The 22,152-nt window shown below is 42.0% G+C and overlaps 1 protein-coding gene across 1 annotated transcript; it reads left to right on the top strand.

The window, feature by feature from the left end:
* The first annotated feature begins 11,684 nt into the window (after nucleotides 1–11,684).
* LOC133911195 (uncharacterized) lies at nucleotides 11,685–12,396 on the top strand. The gene has a single exon (XM_062353402.1). It carries the CDS (start codon nucleotides 11,866–11,868, stop codon nucleotides 12,265–12,267), a length of 402 nt encoding a protein of 133 aa, XP_062209386.1. The 5' UTR covers nucleotides 11,685–11,865; the 3' UTR covers nucleotides 12,268–12,396.
* The last annotated feature ends 9,756 nt before the right edge of the window (nucleotides 12,397–22,152 follow it).

Genomic DNA, 22,152 nt, shown 5'->3' with positions numbered 1-22,152 from the left:
CGCTGTTGGACATTTGGACTCTATTGTTTGTGTGATAAACTATGTGCTCTATTTGAATTTGTAAGACTTTTTATGGTAGTGTGATGCTTGTTGTATTTCTTAAATTAAGTGTGATTCATATCTTGCCATATGCATCTTGTTTACTTAATATTGCATCCCACGGATCCTAGGATATAGGGGGAGCTCTTGCAAATTTAAATCTTGAATATGTGCATTTGAGTGTAACTCAATCTTAAATCAATGCACGCATTTAGGGGGAGCTCACCATATCTTCTAAAATTCAAAATCCTGTTTCAAATATCTTTTTGTAAGCTTTAATCGTGTTGTCATCAATCACCAAAAAGGGGTAGATTGAAAGTGCATCTAGGCCCCTTAAGTGGGTTTTGGCTTATTGATGACAAAACGATTAAGGATCTAATGTGTTTATCTAAGTCATGAACAGGTATAAGTCTAAATTGAGAAGACATATGACGTTTGACGCCCTTCGAAAAGAAAGGAGAAGCAACTAGGAGTACTCAATAGGATTTAAATTCTTTTATTTTTGAAATTGAGTCTAGGATAGCCGCTCTATTAAGAGGGTTGCATTTGATTGCTTGATTAGTGTCTCAATGCTCAAGATATCCTTTAGAACCAATAAGTTGAGAGACACACTCACCCATGGACACCAGGTTTGTTTTGCAAAGGTCACTGAGTCCGGAGTATCCAAGATAGACTCTGGCAGAGGGTGCTCGGTTCTGATTTATTTTTGTTGAAAAAGACCGGAGTCTCCGGTGTTCACTGGATACTCCGAGGGAGACTCTGCCAGAGGTCAATCGGTTAGGTCTTTATTTTTATTGAAAAAGACCGGAGTATCCCGTGTTCACCGGATACTCCGGTAGGAGAAAATGTTTTAATCGGAGTCTCCGAGGGAGACTCCGGCAGGGGTGTCTCAGTTAACATTTATTCTTTTTGATAAAAAGACCGGAGTCTCTGGTGTTCACCTGATACTCCGGTACCTGGAGAGGCTGGAGGGTCCGGCAAGTCTCTGGACTTAGTATATTCGATAGCCCTGTCAGGACCGGAGACTCCGGTGTTCACCGGAGACTCCAATAACTTAACAGAATTGTAATGGCTAGTTCTGACACGTTCTGTGACCGTTCTGACGCCATTTTTGGATTTGGGACCGGATACTCCGGTGTTCACCGGATACTCCGGTCAGGTCTGACAGAACAGTAACGGCTAGATTTTGAAAGAGGGCTATATATACTCCCACACCCCTTGGCATTAAATGCTTGCTGTTGCTGGTGAATTCTAGACTCCTTGAGCATTCTAAGAGCATTCAAAGTCCCTCCAACCACCTCTAGTGCTAAGTTTTGCAAAATTTAGTGAGTTTGGGTTTGGAGTGAGATTAAGCCACTTGAGCATTGAGTTCTTCCTCGAGCATTCGTTGTGATCTTTACTCTTGAAGCTTTGTGTTTCTAGATGGCAAGACGTCGCCCGTAGAGCACCCAATCTTTGTGGAGTGCCACGGGAAGTTTGTAATCAACTTCAAATTGAGTAAGAAAATTCTAGCTTGATCTTTGTGATCGCTAGAAGAGGATAGGGTTGGAAAAGACCCGACTCTTTGTGAGCTCCTCAACAGAGAGGTAGGCACTTCTTTGTGAGGTGGCCGAACTCCGGAATAATCTCTTGCGTTCTTATTTGTGCAATTTACTTAATCGTGTGAATTTGTGAATTTACATACAAGTTGCCTTAGTGATCATCTTGCTAGTATTAATTGTTGATTTAGCTTTGTGATATCTAGTAGACATAGCTTCACCTATAGTTTCTAGCTGCTCTCTTTAATTCACAGTTGTTCTTGATTTCCTGTATAGACCGGAGACTCCAGACTAGACCGGATACTCTGGACCAGACCGGATACTCTGGACCAGACCGGAGTATCCGACCTTCACCGGAGTATCCGGCAGTTTTAATCTGCTGTTTTAGTTTTAATTTTCTGAAATGCCTATTAACCCCCCCCCCCTCTAGGCACTTTCACTAAAGACCTTATGTTATCCCGGAATTAAGAATGTAAGATAGTATTATAGAACCACTTATGTAATGCTTAGTTTTCTTTATAACAACAAGTCGAGTGGTATTGCCAAACACATCGATATTAAGTATTATGTTGTGAAAGAATCTAGGATCAATCACTCACTAAAAGCTTACCACCCCATATTTTTCGTGATTATGTTACCGGCATGGAGTTATTGGAAAGCCTCCGATTCTAGATAAGAGGACCATAAAACAAACAAACTCCTATTAAGCGTAACGAATACCCATTTCGAGATGGAGTGGTGCACTATAGATATTTGAGTTTTAGTGGTATTTCATTAGCTGTTGTAACGATTTATCTTGGTGTGCTGTTTCATTGAGAGTGAGCTTATAATGTTAGCCTTACGATCAAAGGGGAGAATGCTGGATTTGATCTCAGCCACGTAACTAATGTATACCCTAACAGAATCGAGAAAACAGGGGAGCCCCACTTCCCCATGCACCCTGATCGGGGGTGCAACCAACCTCAGCTTGGTTGCAGTCCCATCCCGTACGATGCCTATAAAATAGAACCAGGGGCCTGACGCTAAGTGATCCATCACGTAAGCCTTAACCGCTCTCTAAAAACCCTAACCGATCCTTAAGGGCATTGCCAACGGGGTGAAGACCGCCACTGCTTTACCACTGGCGTCTACACATTGACTTCCCGCCTCCATGTCTACATAGAGGCTGATAGCCTCACCGACTATTTTAGTGCTCTGTGTGTTAAACTAACCGGAGTATTTCTGATGAAGGGGAGAAGGCTGGGGACCTTACCGGATAGTCCAGTGATTTGCACAGGGTAACATTAGAGCATTTCTTGTAGAGAAGAATGCTAGTATAGAAGACTGAAGATCAACCCACCGGAAGGACCTGTGTTTGGTTTGTGCACACTGGAGTATAGCACTGGAGTATTTCTTGTACAAGCGATTGCAAGTACTGAAAAATAAAGATCAACTCACCGGATAGTCCAGTGATCATAGAGATAGTTGCACCGGAGCATTTTAAGGGAAAAGAAGAGAAGGTTCAACTCACCTGATGGTCCAATGTGAATGGAATGGATACCAGATGAATGCACCAGAGCATTTTACACAGAGAGGCTGCAAAGGCTTGGATAGCTCAAGATAACTCATCGGAAGGTCCGGTGATGGATTTGAAGGCACATCGGAGTGTTCGGTGTTCACAGAGGTTGTGAGTGGAGTTCCAACGGTTAGTTTCTGAGTTTGTACTTACCAGATGATCTGGTGTTAGTACTACCGTTCTCACCGGATTTTCCGGTGTTAACAAGTTTTCTGAGCCATTGGAAAAACAGCTAGTTGGTGGGTTTGAGGCTATAAATACCCTTCCACTGAGTAATTTGACATGTGATATGCTGCTGGAGTCTAGAGAAAGCTTATATACACTTGAGAAGACATCCAAGCCACCAAAGTGCTTAAAGTGATCATCCAAGGCAATTAAGCACAATATTAGAGAGTGTTTAGTGCTTATAGATCTAGAGTGAGTTGTAGCTAGGTGTTGCAGCTTGAAGAAGGGATCAATAAGTGATCCTAGCTTGTATCGAGTGGTACATCGGCGCTTTGGAGTCTTGGTGACTCGCTGGCATCTTGGGCCTTGGTGATCATAGCGGCAAGTGACCGGAAGAGAGGCTAGTTGTGAGACCTTGCCTTGGTGTCTTGGTGGTTCATCATGCTTGAGACATTGTCTTGGTGACTTGGTAGCTCAAGAGTCGTGACCGGAAGAGACTTGGTGACCGGGACCATCGTGCCACTAATATTTTGACAATTTTGTTGCATCTGTCTGGAATGAATTGCTCATTGGTCAATTAGCACTTGGGTTTTGGTCTCAGTCATAGATAATCAGATAATTGCATAGTTGCAAATTGTTGGATGGACACGTGAATTTATCATTTAGGATTATTAAATGACTTATCAGGATAGTTATAAGAAATACTATGATTCTAAAACTTGGAATATAGACATGATGTCATGCCTGCTGCATAGGTTCTTGTTGGTTTGTTTAAACTGGTCACCATCTCGTCTCACATTAAACACATGGAGATAGAGCATTTTCTCATCGTACAACAACAGTAATAGCAAACGTTTGGCCTCATGATTAGGTACGAATGCTAGAGATAGAACCCAACAAGAGCCAAATGAACCAAAAAAAGCTAGTAATAATAACATAAAAGTAGCAACATAGATCTAGTAATAATAATACAAACTTTGCATTTTTCTTCCCATACAATCATTTAGTTTTTTTCTCACTGCTTTTGTATATAGTTGTTTGTAAATTGTAGCTAGTAATTTGCAAGCCCCAACAACATTTTTAGGACAATCTAAATAATTTAGTTTTTTAAGGTTCTATGGTTCGACGAATTTGTTAGGCTGCTGTACTGCATTAGCTGTCAATATTAGGTCACCAAGGATTGGATTACCCTTACTCTTAATATCAAAAATAGGAAAATACCTTCATAACATCCTATCAACAACTGTGAATATGGTGTTTGGCATTTGGAACTTCTGCTACTCTGAATTTCAGAGCTTGAATTTAGCTCGTTCTGTTGCTTGTTATCTGATCATTGAAAAGGCAATAACCTTAGGGCTTCTGTGAAGTAAAAGACACAAGTAAAGATATGCTAATTGTGTACACCATTTCTTGAAATTATCTATAACCTTTATTCATAGCATTTGACAAAGATTGACAAATAGTATTACAATAAATTTAGTGAACTATACCAGGTAGAATCAAGATACATTCTTATTTGATCAATTCACAAGCAAAGTCTATGTCATCTACAACACCGTAGAGAAGTGAAGTGTTAATTTTGTCTTGCAGGATTATGTGAACATCAACACCGTATGTTAGGAAGTAACAAGCTATTAAATACTAAACCTGGTATGTCTCTAACTAACCATCATAAACATTGAGCTATGAGGCTTCGAGTAGCACTGCAGAGCTTCAATTTGGTTTAGTCTTCTGTAGAGGGCGTCAGCTGCAGACTCAAGTAGGTTAATAACATTCTGATTGAACCCACTGTGTTCATTTGAAAGAACCATAGGAACTGCGGCATGTGTGTCAAAAGATTTCATCCGCATTAGTATGAATTCACTGACATTATAGCATAACTGTGGAGTTCAGAAGATCCAGACATCACAAGTTTTAATTTTTAGATAGTACTATTATGTGTATATAGACTAGTAAAAGGCAATGAGCTTCTGCATGCATGGATAGTTCTTCTATATCCGATTTTGCACTAAGTGCTGGCCTTGAGTTTCACATTCATGAGACATATTGATCAATTGTGAGGGCTGGTACATCCACCAGTTCAATTATAGTATACTGGCACAAAGCATGTTTTTGAAATTTTGTACAGTTTGTATCCTCTAGCCCTAAGTCTTTGCTACTTTTATTTTGCACTTAGTGCTGGCACAAAGATTGATTGTTGGATTTAGTTAGTCGATCTCCATTTAGATGTCACGAAAAGTTTAAAACACATACCTTGATTCTTTTTCTTTCCTCTAAAATAATATTACCCATTGCACTTTGTCTTTATTACATCTTGCTTCACGATGGCATATTGGAATGAGAAATTTCATTGATCAACCATTGCATACTTGTCAGTTTTTCTAGACAACAATAATTTAGTGGTCGATTAAGTACCATGGGCCAGAAGAGGACAGTAACCCCTAAAAAATCAGATGCAAGCAGGAGGTCAGATAGGAGCCTAAGCCCCCTAAGAAACCAGAAGCACGGGGGATGCTCATAATAGAGGGCACCACAACACAGATGATGCTCGCAATAGAGGGCCCCCTAGCACAAGATGGGGCGGATGCAAGAAGGAGGTTAGGTAGGAGCCTAAGCTCGCACCCATCGTCCTCCTACGACACCAGTGAAAGCTCGGGCTTGTATCACAGCCCGAGCCCTGTTCTGTGCGAGCGGGAGAGCCGACATCGGGAAAGTAGCCCCAAATATGATCCCACCGAAGAGGTTTTTAGTTGAGCCAATTCATTTTATACTTCTTAAATGGAGGAATATTTTTTGTTTATATCAACTCTCCTTGTTTTCCCTCTAGAGGGTGAGGGTGCAAAGATCATCGCGTTGATTGTCTACACCACAACCTTTCGCTCCCTCCATGCCCGAAACTTCGGGTCCCTCTAGGGTACGCTAAAATGAAGATGGGGCGAATGAAGTAGAAATAAGTTGTCATCCGTGTTGAAGGAGAGCCTGTTGCACCTCGTGAGGCCTATGCCAAATTCCACAATAGTTGTGGATTTTTATCAAGGGGTATGTCCCAATCACAATAACTAATTGATGGTTGATGCCAGATAAGACGAAGGAGTTTCCGTAGGCAACATTGTAGAGAACCATCCGATTCCCCTCGGGAACAGAGGAAGCCACCAAACATAATGCATTGAGAACTCTGGGAAAGAGCTTCTGGGGCTGGAAGAGTGAGCTGAATAAGGACTTCGTGAAGAAGAACTTGGTACCCTTTAATAAATACGGAAAGATTACGCTAGACCAATGGACGGAGTTTGTTAGGCAGAAGACCACACCTGAAGCCATCAAACTGTGTGATTCGTTCAAGCACCTTGCGAAGAAGAACAATTACCACCATCACTTGGGCTCATCTGGGTACGCCTCCCAAAATTTTTGAATGAAGGAGGCAAGAAGAAGAGGCTGCCTGGGTTGGAAAACCCAAACCATTAGAAAATTGTGATGAGCGAAGTAGGAACTGGGTCTACGTGCGGTCAGAACGAACTAAGTCTGGGGACTTAGCCTTTAAAAGCCCTGAGACCATGGAAGTGACCCAGACCATTCAAGAGATTGCTAATGAAGGGTCTTTAGAGCCTGACAGGGAGAATGACCTGCTTACCAAAGCCCTGGGGAACAAGGAACACCTAGGCTGCACTCGAGGCATCGGATCAAAAGTAGGCTAGAAGCATGGGTTCCCAAATACCGTGGGCCAATACAAGACCCATAATAGATATAAGATGACCTTAGTAAAAGAGATACAATAACATGTTAAGGTCTAGTTCATGAAAATGTGGAAGGAAAATGAGAAGGAAAGGGCAACATTAATGATGATAGAGCAACCAACCAGCCCAAGCTTTCGGAGCAACGTTGAATCCATGCAAGCTGATAACCAAAGATATCCTATGGATGATATCACAGAGGCTACCCGTTGCATGCTACATGTTCTGGTTGGCAAGGGAGACTTCACTGTTGAGGCAACCATGGGCTAGGCCATTCCAGATCGTGTGTTTCACAATCAAGACATTCTAGTCAGTTACGCTAAGGTACAAGTGAACTCAGTACAACCACTTTTCATGAAGTACAAGCTAGACATTAGCACACCTAAGGGTATCGAGATTCTCGATGAGGCTATTGGCAACTTCATTCTGTGGCCCAGATGGGATATCATCTTCAGCCGTCAGCAGTCACAATTGCCAGTGTCACAGCCGCCCCCGCGCCCAGCATCTCTGCCTTAGGCACCTTCGCCCCTATGCCAAGCCTCTATTCTTCAGACACCTTTTCCCCAACACCCAGTCTCTCCGCCTCAGACATCTTCTCATCATGCTTCAGCGTCTGTGACTTCGGCACCTCCGCCTCTGGTGTTTGCGACTCTGGCATCTCCGCCTCCATCACCTTCACATGAGCATCAGAGAGTCCCTATCATGGTTACCCCATACGAAAAGACTCTAACATCTTCGATGAAGAGGTGGCTTCTTTCCTCCAAAGCAAAGGCATCATCCGCTCTGGAATCTCCAGCGAAGGGCGATCTAGCGAAAGAGAGCGACAAAACATTAAGTACCCCTTAGTTAGTTTTCTTGCCTACACCGGATATTCCTAAGAGATATGAGAATGGTAAGCCATTTATGCCATTGTTTCAACTCTAAGAAGGTACATGGAAGATGAGGAGATTCCACGAATGGTACATGAGGGTACATCGCTTGGGTTTCTTGGTGATCACTGCTACTGTCCCCGTTAACGTTTTTCTAAATGGAGACTACTATCTTATGGTGGATTTTAAGGACATACACGCTTTGTTCTTCTACGACAAACTCGAAATCAATCTCATAAGCGTGTGGTGCCTGTAAGTGCCTATTTCTATCCCTATGTTCATATATCTACCAATGTATGCTATAGAAGCAAATGACTAGTGATTTGATATGTAGAATGCAATTTAATGATACGGAAATGTTGAAGTTACCGATCGGATTCATTCATCCGCAATGAATTTCCTAGCCCAACATGATCGTGAAGTTGAGGACTGATACCCCCGAGATTACAGGGAAGAGTAACAAGGAGAAAGCAAAGGTCATAAGAGAAATGACCAAATCACGCAGGCTTGATATGTCAACCTACATAGGAAGGGCTATGCTAGAAATGCAAGTTAAGGACTACATCATGGATCCCTACAACTTTAAGTAAGTGTGATATGTCAAGAACCTAATATAAGTATTCAACTAAATTGTATTCATGTAGCGACAACTTTATTTGTATAATGTTGATGCCAAAGTTGAGCAAACTTGTGGTCCTTGATTTAGCCGATCTCCCCCAATCATCCTACCAAGACCTCATCGATGCTATACAGAGGTAAAGAAAATCCTCATACATAAATTTTTATAAATTATTTATGAATTGATAATTACTTATTGACATTCGAATATAGCCTTCAAGTAGTACATATTGAAAGGTGGGATACACGATACGGCCAAGCCAGATGCGATGACGGTCCGTATACACTTTTCGATAATAACACATATATAATGCTTGTATCTTATGATGAAGAGTCTTATTGAACTAATGAATACATTACGTTTTTATTTGAAGTGCCACAAGGAAGATTTTGACACTGTTCTTTATGGATACTATGTTTGCTAGTTTCTTAGGGTAAACAGGAGGTACACAACGAACTCTAAGGGCATAAGTCATTATTGTGCTTGCACATTTTTATTTGGTTCTGTTTCCGTTGTTAGTAATATTTTAACTCTTTTAGTTGTGTTTTTATTTCAGGCATGGACGATTGAATGTACCCACACATCGCTCAAAGACGAAGATATCCAAAACATCCAATGTGATATGTGCCGATTCATCACGCACGAATTCATTCAGAAGAGTGGAAGGTCCTTTGACCTCGGAGGTGAGTGAGAGATGAAATAATACTTGTGTTGAATATTTGGTTTGTGATGTAAAATTTTTGTATCTGTTAATATTATTATATTTGTTTTAAATATTGGACTTGTGTTGATTCAAATGCTGTTGAAATCTGTAATGTTGAAATCTGGAGGGAATAAAATATATGCTCAATATTAAATTTTGAATGAAATACATCCACAAGCAGACCCTCATGTTACTCACATGTGAAAATCTACCTATTTACAGGCAGAGGCAAAAGAGAGCACCTATGAAAATAATTTACACGAGTAGTTCTCTTAAGTAACCGCCTGTGTAAATGATTTCCATAGATGGTTCTCTTAAGGAACCATCAGTGGGAATAGATTTTCACAGGCGGGCTCTTTTGCGTATGTGGAAATCGTCCATTTCCACAGGCCTTCGATCACAGGCGGGTGCGATAAACACCTGTGAAAATGGGTTGCAAACCGTATCTGGTAATAGTTTTTGTAATAGAGCCTGTTTGGTTGGGCCGATACTTTTGGGTTTTGGGCTGAAAAGCTGGCTTCCAACTTTTAGCTTCTGGCTGATGTCTTTTTGCTATTGACTTTTGTAATAAATTTTTAGCTTATCAATATACCAAAAGCCAGGAAAGCTCATCTCAGCTTGCTTCTTAGCTTTTAGTTTATTTTCTCAAAAATAATCCTTTTAATTTTCCAAAAATCAGCTCAACAGCTATCTGTTTAGTTGGGTTTCTAACTTCTAACCAGCAGAAGGCAGTAGAAGCCCAACCAAACCCAACTTGAGTGGAGCCTATTATTTTCTGGCAACCATGCGGACACTGTGGGTGCCCTTAGACCTTGCTACATCTCCTCCCAACAATTTCATAAGACACTGGTTGTCAATGTATACAATGCAAGCAAAAGACAGGGTGGAGAATATAAGAATAATTTATTTAATTAGTGTGGCCCATATAATTTATCGAAATAATTCTATATTAAGTGTTCTAGTGTGATGATTACTGGACTAAATGATTTGGAATTATTAGGTTGAAATAGCTTCTTCCCTCCCTTCGTAACTTTATAATATGTGTGTATGTGTAGAGAAAATGGTGATATAATTGGGGTAAACTGAATGGTCATCGTAGCCATGTACTTCATGCACTTAAGGTGTGTGTGCATGCTGCGTGCAATCGTTGCATCGGTGAAAGGCCATCACTAGACGTGCCTGTTCATTAGAAAGGTAGTTAACGGCGCAGTTAACCATAACCGCATATGCCCTTTCATGACAGGACATGACCACCCAATAGCATCCCTTGGTGATGTATAGATAAGCACACTGCATTTGATGGCAGTGCGGTCCACTGCATGATCATATTATTCATACATACACATGAGAATTTAGTGAACAGTGTGTATGAACATATATACATTTTAGAGTACTTGTTCTTTTATCACCAAGGGAACACTAAATGATGAAAGAAGTGAGGAGAGAAAACACTATAATGGTTACCCTACGGTGAAAATTTCCGTGGATCAAGATATGTATATCAAAGTATTAAAAGGTTGAATCAGATGTCACGGAAATCATAGTTTTTCGGTCAGTGGTGTGGTGGCAAAATGTCACGGAAACCATAGTTATTCGGTCAGTGGTGTGGTGGCAAAAGGTGCTAAATGACATGATGGAGAGCACCTTTTTTCCTTTGGGCACCATTATGCGAGTCCGGACGTTTATTTACGTCCGTGACATTATTTATGCGCACCTAATGTGACCCCATGCCATGATGCCATCACTACTCTACCGACAAAAAGAGAACAAAAAACACTCAAGAGCTGTTCTTCTTGCTTGCACCAATTTGATCGATGCCCTTTTGGACGAGCAAGACGCCAAGACCGCAAGCGAGGCTAAGAAAGGTAAAAGAAGGAAATCGCCAATCACCTCATAAATCGCACCCCCTGATGGGAGAGCAGAAGTATTGAGTATAAATCAGCACTACCATGTTCGTGATACATGCTTTCCCTTAATCCAAACATTATTGGTGTGGCTCAGTTTATCTGATTTGCAATCTCTTACGATAATACTTAATACACAACCATCCGATTTTGGTTTGTACGTAAAACTTATTCTATATACCTCTAACCACGAGAAGAACTACGTAATATTGCACGCCCAACTGTAATGGCTCTTCCAAACTCCACCTCCTACTTCTAGATCTGCTCCCGTCTCCCACCGTGTCCTCGTCCTTCTCACCGCACCTACCGACCTCCTATCAAGGTAACTCGAAACTAGAAAACTTCTAGTCACCGTCGAAACACCGCATAGAAGAAGAAATTCAGACGATTGAAAATTAGTCGTTCCGTATTGTAAACCAGAGAGAAGAAAATGATAAAGTAGAGTAGCAAAGTACAGTGATGAACCGTGCCATACAACAATACCATATAGCTGGAAGTTATCAAAAGAAGTATGGTTCAAGACATGACACCATCAGACTAATTAACAAAGCTTCGCCAGGGGCAAAATAGGAAACAGCACCATTGCCGCCAAGAACCTTCGTGCGCCTCTTCTCCTTTTTCTTTTGAACAACACTGCCTTTTTTCAGACAACACAGCCTAAAGGTGGCGAGTCAGTTCGCTTTTCTTCCTCTCACTTCACGCCATTGCCATCGCCATCGCAGCGTTCACCTTAGTTAGCCAGCGGATGTCAACCCTCACGTCGGACTCCGTTGCGTCCCCGAGGTGGGGCGTCCCCTTCTGCGGCCGCTCCGGCATCGAACCGCGCACACGCCGCCGCCCGCCATCGTCCCGGCGCGGCGGCTGCGGGTGGCCGCTGGACCGCGTGGCCGGGTGGGTCGGCGGCGGCATCGCAGCGGTGTTCTTCGCGTCCCTGGAGCGGTGCTCGTGCGTCAACGTGCGCACGCACGACGACTTCCTCGACGACGAGCAGAGGGACTCCGAGGCGCCGCTCATGTTCGACGAGGGCAACGGCATCAGCATCGGCAAATCCACTGCCGGCGCCGCCGACGTGAGGAGGAGCCGACTAGGCAGGAGGAGCGACAAGGGCACGAGGAGTGGTGGCACGAGATTTTATGGGGACTTTTAATGTATGATAAATCTGTGGTTTAAGTTCTTGTCCTTGTTTCTTAAGCTTCTGCATACTATTTTAAGTTAATCTAATTTTGATCTTGTAAGGTATCTCATCTTTTTATGTTTGATTAAGTGTGTATATGAATTTTTAACTGTATTTAAGTTTCTTTGTGTTTAGAAGCGTTCTTTATCTGTAAACTGTTCTAACTAGGGTCATCATCACAATTGCACTCCCTCCTATTCTCCTGCATTTTACTACTTGTTTGTTCTTTATCGCTCATGTACTCATTTTTATTTGGATGAGTTAACTGGTTTAGAAAACTGATGTCATACTGTCACGAATCATTATGTTATGTGCTGAAACTACTGTTTATGCATGTAAACAGTAATAGTGTACTGTAGCTACATTGGGTTACTGTAGTCCTACGTTAGAGATAAGATTAGAGATCCAATTAGATTAGTTAGCGTAGGACTGAAAGTGACGACTAGAAGAGGTGAATAGACGTCTCAATAATTTCTTATAAAATAAATGATCTTCTCTTATTTTAATCCCCTAACGTATCTCAAAGTTTGAGTGAAAGCAAACTACTCAGAGAAATAAAGCAAGATGAAAAGTTTCAAAATAATATAACTCTACGGATGGAATATGAACCATAGATTCAATTCAAAACAATTTTATTTGTTTTTGTGCCCAAAAGCTCACAACTCTGAAGATGAATGAAACAGAGACGAGATCAACAGGCAAGTAAACTCTTCAAGATGATGATCTAGAGGTAAGAGAATTTAAGATTCCATCATATATGCATGTGTATGTGAATTCTATGCCTCTGGCATCAAGGAAAATAACTTCCCAAGGTGTTGAAATTTCAGCTAAAAAGAAAAACAAAAATCAACAACAAAACTCGTCGCCTTCATCAACCTTCATCTCTTGCCTTGCTTGACCTCCACGTGTACCGCTAGGATCATTCTTGACTCCACCCGACCTCCTTGATCATCTTGCACCAAGTACCCCACTTAGCCCTGATCATCCGCCCTCGACAGCCAAGTTGCATCCATCACCTGCACACCATAAGACCAGTAAATATGCATCTCCAGAACCATATAACATCATTACATGCTAGTGCAACACCGGACCATCCGGTGACTACAACTCCACTGGAACCCGGTTTGTATTCCTTTATGAAAAAATTAGTCTGGTGATCATAAAATCCCAACACCGGACAATCCGGTGAACACTTCAACATTTGCCTCAGAACTGAAAGGCTCCGGTAGTACTCTCCGGTGTTCACACACCTATTATCAGATCATCCGGTGAGTACATTGTCGTTGGAACTTAGTTTTTCAACCTCTCTAAAAATCTTTACCCGGTAAAGTCTCTGGTGATCACCTGTGCACACCGGACCGTCCGGTGAAGCTACCGCACCAGACTTTCACATTTGCACCCTTCTCTAGAAAAATAAGTTTGGTGCTCACTCTCACCGACACCAAACCTTTCGGTGAATGAATGTTTCTCTGTCTCTGCGCTGAAAAGCTCTGGTGTTCACATCTACCACACACCGGACTATCCGGTGAGGTCAAAAACCCTCACACCAGACTATCCGGTGAGTGTAAGCTTCCTGCACTGAGACAACGATACAAACTCCAATTCTTTTCAACTTTGGTTAGACAAAATCAATATTGTAGTATATAACCATGCATATGCTAATCAACAAAAGCTATACAAATATCAATCACTCATCACACAAGATAAACCAAGGCACATGTCGGTGATATGGGATCCGGGGGTTCCCGAGTCCCGAGGCCAGGATAGCGTGGTACCACATGGCGCCTTCCGTCGGGGACCACCTCCCCGAGGACCCGAGGGAAGCACGGTCCAGGAGTGGGTGCTCAGGGTCAGGAACAGTTGGTCCCCGAGCACCCAGAGAGCCCCGAGCACCCGGCAAGCCCCATGCCGGTGGACCTTGCAGGGACTCCACGATGAGGTGTCAGTCGGTGGGAGGCCCCATGCTGCATTTAATGGGGAGCGTGGACGATCACATCCAACCACTCTCCCCCACGCCTGCTATTTTGAATACCTTAGTCCCTGCCGCCGCCTGCAGGAAGACATGGGCATAATTAATACGGCAGGTCCCATCGCATGTCCCCTCGTGGGGCCCATGAAGAAAGACGGCTTGAAGATATCTTTGATGGGCTTGAGGCTTATCGCCCTGTTACATCAGACCGTGTCAGACCTACTCTGATCAAACGGGCATGAGAGAGCACTCAGAAGCTGGCTGGTGGGCGCCCTGCGCCTACTAAAGCTGAAACACGAAGACCGATGGAACCGTTCGAGGGATGTATTTTTAACCCTCTGTAACATCAACTATAGACCAATGATGGTCACTTTCCATTTATTATTTACAGGAACTTGTGCCCTCGTTCTGGGCACTCCTTAAAGGGCCTCCCCCTCGGTGACCACCATATAAGCATCCACTCGTGCTGAGGCAATACAAGTATGAAGAACTAGCCAATTTCAACCTTAAACTAGGCAAACAAGAGTTCAGGATATAGGGCTTTGCAAACGCTCACATATGAAACCAAGACTTAGATTGATCAAGTGGTTAAAAAGAATTAACATTTAGGCACATTTCTCTCTTTTTTAATTTATCCAAGAAAAGTGTCGCGCGACTGGGTACGACAAACACCTTGAGGCTTCAAGACAACCTTATTGGATCACATTTTAACACAAGAGACTTGATTTTTCATGATATTCAATTTACACAAGATATCAAGATGGTCACAAGATCAAGTTAAGTAGTGCCTTTGCGAAACAAGGAACACATGTTCCCCTAAGGTTCTATGATGAGCTAAACATTTAACAAAGATTGAAAACATATCGCAAAGTTTCCCAATTCACTGTCTTGAACCAAGAAGTCCTAGAACAATGTATTCATCAAACTAGTCTTAACACAAGAATTGACTAAGCCTAAGCAAATACAAATATGGTGATCAAGAAAGTAGCATTTCATAACCTACATGATTCATAAAAATAACAAATTTTATCTAAGGGAAAGCTAGCTTGATCGAGAATTTTCATGTCAAAGCTTCAAAAAGAGCCTAAGATTAAAAGGTTGCTCCGCAAAACTACTTAACTTAGTCCAAATTCAACTCTAGCACAAGAAAATGCTAAAACGTACAAATCAAAACTCAATTACTATGATTATCTCACACGATGAGTTGCAATGCAAATGCTCAAAAGTAAGATAGACTATTTACAAGGACAACTCCCCCTCACACAATTCTATAGGGATGGCACACTCCAAGCTATCGTCTTAAATAGGTAAATCTGGTTGCATCTAGAGACTTGGTAAATATGACGGCTAGCTAGTGTTGGGTATCAATGTAGCTCAACTCAGTGTCTTCCTTCTTCTGTTGAACTACGTTTCAACATCACTAGCACTTACATATCCACCATCCTTTGTTGCAATGTACGCTCGCTGATTTGGGCAATCCTTCAAGACATGGCCCATAACCTAACATCGGTGGCAAATAATCCCAGTCGTGCGACCAGTCAAAGCAACCAAAGAAGAGCTCTTCGCTGGAGCCTACACACTAGCAGATTTGTTTACCTCGGGAGCGTGTAATGGTTTCAAGGGTATTGCTGAACACGCCCTACTCGAGAAGGAGGCAACAAACTGTGAAACTAAACGTGGGGCTGTTTTATCTTGACCCGGTATTGATTTTGAAATAGTCGAGCTTCCAAAATTATTCCTTGGTCTCTGTTGTCATCCCTGCAATTATTTTTCTACCAAACATGCAAATTTGAACAACATAGGAATGCTATCATATTCTTTGTAATCGACTATGTCCTAAATTTCATGCCTTAACCCTCCATAAAAGCGTGCAATTGTAGCCTCTTCATCCTCAATAATATCGCAACACGACATGCTAATTTGTAGCTCTTGATAATACTCTTCTACAGAACTATCACCTTGGTTTAAGTGCTGCAATTTCTTACATAAATCACATTAACAAATCTGTTACATATAGTAACCTTTAAATCATTCTATGTAGTAGGTGCTAATCCGTCAATGAATACCATATTCCATCAGATGATTGCAAAAATTTTAAATTCGTTAGTGGCTTGCCTAACTCTATTCACTTCAGAAACTAAATGAGCATTAAAATTCTATTCTACCATCATCTCCCAATCTAAAAATCTTTTAGCAACATAAGCACCTCCAAAAGATGGTATAGTAAACTTAACCTTCACAAATGGATCATCATTAATATGTGAGTTATGTTGCTAAAAATTATTACCTCTTATACCTTGATGGTTGAAGTTCAATCGGTTCCTTTGTCATTCATCAAAGGCGTCACATTCTTGCCTCAAAATTTCATCATCCACAACGGACTTCTCTTGTTTATGAGCTGCACTATGAGGATACACTCGACCATTGTTCGGTGGCAAATTAATCAATCGATAAAAGCATCTTTTTAGCATTGTAATGCTTTCATTGTGTTGTTGTAATACGGTATTGGTTCCCGCAAGCTTCTTGTCAATGTCATCATTAACAATTTGTCGATGACCATCTAACAACATTGTAAGTTCTTCCCTCAAAACACACTCTTTTGCATATGATATTTCATCTGCCATGGTTAGTAGCAATCAAAAAATAATAAAATATATTATCCCTATTGACTACTAGGTGGTGGAAAGTGAAGTGGAGTCACACACTCTCAAGTGTCTTATCACGCTCATGCAAGTATTCTTACCAATCACAACAGTTGGCACAACCGGCTGGTTCATGATATCTTATCGGGTGTGAGTGAAGTAGTTGCAAGGGAAGAATCTGTTCTGATCGAGAGAAGATGTAGCTTGGACAAGCAGTATTTAGTAGCAAGGAATAGCAATAATTAAAATCAGATTAGCAAAACTGAATAAGGGTCCATAGTACTCGTCATAGTTGCTGGTTCGAACACGTTCCTAGAACTAGCTCAAGCAAGCTGAAAACTATAACAGACACAATCACAATGGAACAAAATTCGTAATGCAGACTATTTTTTAATTCTCTCTCTTTTTTTGAAACTCTTTGCTTCTTGCTTTTTTTTTTGCGAATGTGACACAAACTCAAAACTCTTCTATTGCCTTTTCTAAGACCAATGAGGTATGTGAGTAACAAACTTTTTCTGGAGAATAAGGGTATAAAGGTAATAAAAAGATTCTATCTCTCTAAACTTTGGCTACCTCTGTTTCGGCTATGGTGGTTGGATCCGAGAAGGTGGGTGACTCTGACTAAGTTGTCACGGCGACTAGATGGTCGGACCTCGAGTGAGTGATCGGAGTCACTGTTCGGAACCCGAGTGGGTGGTCGTAGCGACTAGATGGTTGAACCTCGAGTGGGTGGTTGGAGTGACTGGTAAAAACTCGAGTGGGTGGTCGGTGTCACTGGTCGAACCCTGAGTGGGTGGTCGGAGTGACTACTCAGCCATAACAGATAAGGACTTGATACTAAAAAAATATGACATAATGACTTGACCAGCAACAAAGATACCAACGATGGACTCGAACTCAACAATGCAAAAACTAGAAATAAAATTGTGAAGGGCACAATGTGGTTTGGACAGCGGAATAACTATGATTTAAATCTTTTTTGTGGGGCAATTTTCTAGACTTTAGGTAATAGAACAAAACTAAACAAAATGGATAACTGAGATTACCTAACGGGCAACTGAAGCTCTAATACCACTTGATGCGGGGATGCCCGATCTTCCGTAGGTAATATGATAAGTCAATTTGGTAGAGCTTCGACGTTGATGATCCAAAGACTCCGATCAGAACAGATCAAGAAACCTCGCAACCACTACACCACTACTCCGTGGTTACCTATCGTGCCAAGACGTGGTTGACCTCGCCAAGAAGGCTTTTCTTTCTAGTGAATTAAGAACACAAGCAAGAACAGATAGATGCAATTTGAATATTGCTGATTACCAATGAAGTACTCGAGTTAGCGTTCAACAAACGTTGATAAACAGTGAAACTATCTAAAATAGAATAATATAAGCTAAACCCGAGCCTAAACTATAATGGCTACTGTATATTTATAGAGAGATGTGAGGAGGTCGACCTAGACTTGTGCAGCCATGGAAAGAGACGTATATAACCTGGACTCTGACCTCGACATGATTACAAGACCCAACTAGGTTCAAAACGGTGGCACATCACCTTATTTCTTTGACTCTAACTAAACTATAAAGAATATTTGGTCGAGTTCATATCCATTGGAAATAGCTCATTGTAAGCTTTCTAGAATATCCAAGATCGTCTAAAATGGACTTCGTATATGCATGTTTTACTGATGTGCTGTCGTGAGACTCGGCCACGACCACGGCTAGAGCTCAGCCTCGAGTCCGAATAGACTTGGCCTTCGATGGGTGACGTTCGAGTAAGGTTTTGATGCTTCTCCCATGTTCCTAAGCAATAAGACATCACAAAATTTAGTAGTAATCCATCCAAGGAAGCATGAACAGCGAGAAACGAGTTCACCTGGTAGTCTAATTATTGTGCACGTGCTCTTATAATTGGACCTTATATGATTTGAGGATTATTGACGATATGATCATATCCGAAGGAGCCATGGGCTCATCATGTATGAACAGAATTATATGCAAGCGAAGTAAACTAAGTAAATGCATTGCTCGAATGTGATAAAGGAAATAAATGCAATATTAAAGCATCACTACCCCTGAGTTCACCACATTATGCAAGAAAATGCCCTATATGTTTCATTGTGGTTTTACCATCCTCCCTATTAAACTTAACAAAGTCAGGCACCTTAAACCCACGAGGATATGTAATTGTATCATAGTAATCGGGATAAGATTTTTGATAAACACGCCCTCTACCTTTACGTTCTACTCCAAAATACTCCCTCAAAAGAATAGCTATTTGTTCTCTAATGCTCTCATGTCTTATAGGTTGCTCCGCCATGGGCTGAGGAGGAGTCGCACTACTTTGTGGAACTCTTTGTGAAGGCACTACGGGTTGCATATACAGAGTATTTTGTGGAGGCGTATTGAAGCAAATATCCGACAATAGACCATAAGGGATGCCGATACTTTACGGAGGTATGAGAGGTGTACTATATGCTACGGTGTTATATGGAACTATAGGCATGCTTGCTAAAATTTCATTAACTTGGATATTGTGATTAGCTACATGTGGAACTGAGCTAGTTACACTAGATGTAATATTTGGTACTGGAAAAATAAATGATAAAACTTTCAGTTTAATAACATTTGGTGTAGTAAGTAAAGTTGCCACAACATTGGCCGAACTTAGAATATTAGTCCGGCTATGAATTTGATGCATTGGCATATCTTGTTGTAGAGGCATAGGTAACATAAATTTTGCCGATGAACCAAAAGAACCTTGCTGAAATTTGCTACCATTTTTCGAATCGGAAGTACTAGTATCATGTAAAAAGGGCTATTTAAGTGTATCTCTAATACCTTGCACCTCTAGAGCGATAGAATCAAAATGGCTATTGAGCAATTAATCTAAACCTTTATCTAACATGTCAAATTTGTTATTAATGGTAGTATCTACAGATTGATCAACCATATGCACGATTTGTTCTTGCAAAGCATGAGAAGAATCACTTAAATTAGCCTTTACCTCAATTTTTGCATAGATGATCAGCGTTGGATCGCTCTTCTTGATCACCCCTTGTCTTGTCTTTTGGTAGCACACAAGCATCACCCTCCACCTCCCGCTTTTGAGCTTCAATGGCTTGGCGATCGTCCTCGGGAAGCTCTTCAAGCGTCGGCACGACAATGTTGTTGGTGTTGATTTCGGCTTCCTCATTAGCCATGGTGCAGAAGTTAGAGGAGGGGATAGGCGCTGAAACCATAGGTGTTGAAGTCGATGGAGAATCGTCGTTCCCCAGCGAAGTCGCCAATTTATGTTGGCACAAGATTTTGCAACCTGTGCAACACATAAATCCTTGAACCGTGGATAACTATCCCAATTTCGTAAGGAAATTGTGACTTATTTACGAGCAAACAAGTAAAGAATTTCGAACAACAACCGCGAGAATCGTTGCCTGGTTGATTTACAAGCAAATCAACAAAGAGAAACCATTCAAACCGTGGGGATTTGGAGCAGTAGAGCCAACCCTAATATGCAGGAAAGAAAAATTGAAAGTAGATGCGAAATTTGATGATTGACTGATTTGTTGCAATCGGTCTCCACCCCCTCAACTATTTATAGATGCGGCTTGGACTTGGCCCTTATAGAATATGATTCTAACCCTATCCTACACGCGCCCTATTCGACCGAAAACACGAAAAAAATCCGAGCATATCTAAAATTCCAAGTCGACTTGGACTCGGACTGAACGCCAAATAGTTCGGCGAGAACAAAAATGTGAACACCGGACCATCCGTTGAGTTTAATCAGACAACAAACCTAAATTTTATTCAATGAATACTGGATGGTCTGGCACAATAAATGAATTCACCGAAGGCTTCCGTCAGAACAATTTTTCTAGAGAACAACTTCTCTGTAAGAATTTCCTTTGAACGCACTGGATAATTCGGTGATCGTCGGATGACTCGTCGGACTAATATTTTCAGAGAGCAAAACTTTCTACAAGATTTACCTTTGAACGCATCGGATAATCCGGCGATCGCCGGATGATTCACCGGACTAATATTTTTAGAGAGAAATAATTTCTACAAGATTTGAGCTATACTTACCAAATGATCTCGCATTTCACCAAATGCATCACTGGAGTAATCTTTTCAGAGAGCAAACATTTCTACAAAATTCCACCATTCCATACACCGGATGACACGAGCTTAATACCGGACTATCCGGCATGTAAAAGAATTTAGTCGTGTCATTTTTCGGAATCAAAAGGATGCTCTGCGTCAACGGCTGATGAAGCATTCTCGCGGGGGAGGCGTGCCGCCGCGCATTGGCCGCCGGGCCGGAGCAGTCGTCGTCGTCTTGCCCGAAGCTGAAGCACGCGTCGAACTTGAAGCACATTCTTGACGACGAGTGACGATAAGCACGGCTCCTCCTAACCGGCCGGTGGTCTGGAGTTGCTTGCTTTACCAACTAGCTTGGTGCTTTTGATGTATCGACCGAGCGCAGCTTGTGCTTGAAGCCGCGAGCGCAAGAGGCGGAGTAGGAAACGCTGTGTGCGCGCGGAGCACGAGCGACTAGGCAGTTAAGCTCGGTTCGGCCGGTGATTCGGAGACTCCGGCCAGGTCCGCTTCCAGTTCAACCGCGTCGAGCCTCGGTTCATACGTGCCCAGCACTTGCAGCCTGATCGTGATGTGCGTTTGCTGCAGCGACGACGCTGGAGACTGGAGCTAGCCGTGTTCCCCGTGGCCGCTACCTTTCGCCATCACCGTGTTGGGTGGACGAACCGACCGTCCCGCGTGCTCAGTGAATTGATGCCCCGTACTGCTGGAGTTCAGACTTCTAACGGCTTCATGACACCCTGCTATTTTTTCCTGTCAACTGAATAGCGTCGTCAGAGTAGCTTGAGGAAAATGATCAGCCAAGAATTTTCTGATCTTTTCCCCTCCTACTATAGTAGTATGAACAATCAAACCGTAAAATTCGAAATATAGATGTGGTATGAACAATTCTGATCTTTTTCCCTCCTACGATAGTAGTATAGTGTAAGTACAGATGCTACTAGGAAAAAAATGTAGACAACAGACACTTTAGAACAGCAATAGCCAGGTCATATCCACCTCGACCAGTGGTCAGAAGCAGCAAAGAATGGTCACAATCTGTCGCCCAAGCCCAGTATCTGAAATCTGGTAGCCCAATACGGGCCCGGAAAGCCCACCTCCAGTCTTGTGACTCTGCGCCGAAACAGAGTTTTCAATTCTTATTCGTGCT

Source organism: Phragmites australis, chromosome 3 (assembly GCF_958298935.1).
Source record: "Phragmites australis chromosome 3, lpPhrAust1.1, whole genome shotgun sequence".
Lineage (NCBI taxonomy): Eukaryota > Viridiplantae > Streptophyta > Magnoliopsida > Poales > Poaceae > Phragmites > Phragmites australis.
This window is presented reverse-complemented; position numbering and strand designations above follow the sequence as displayed.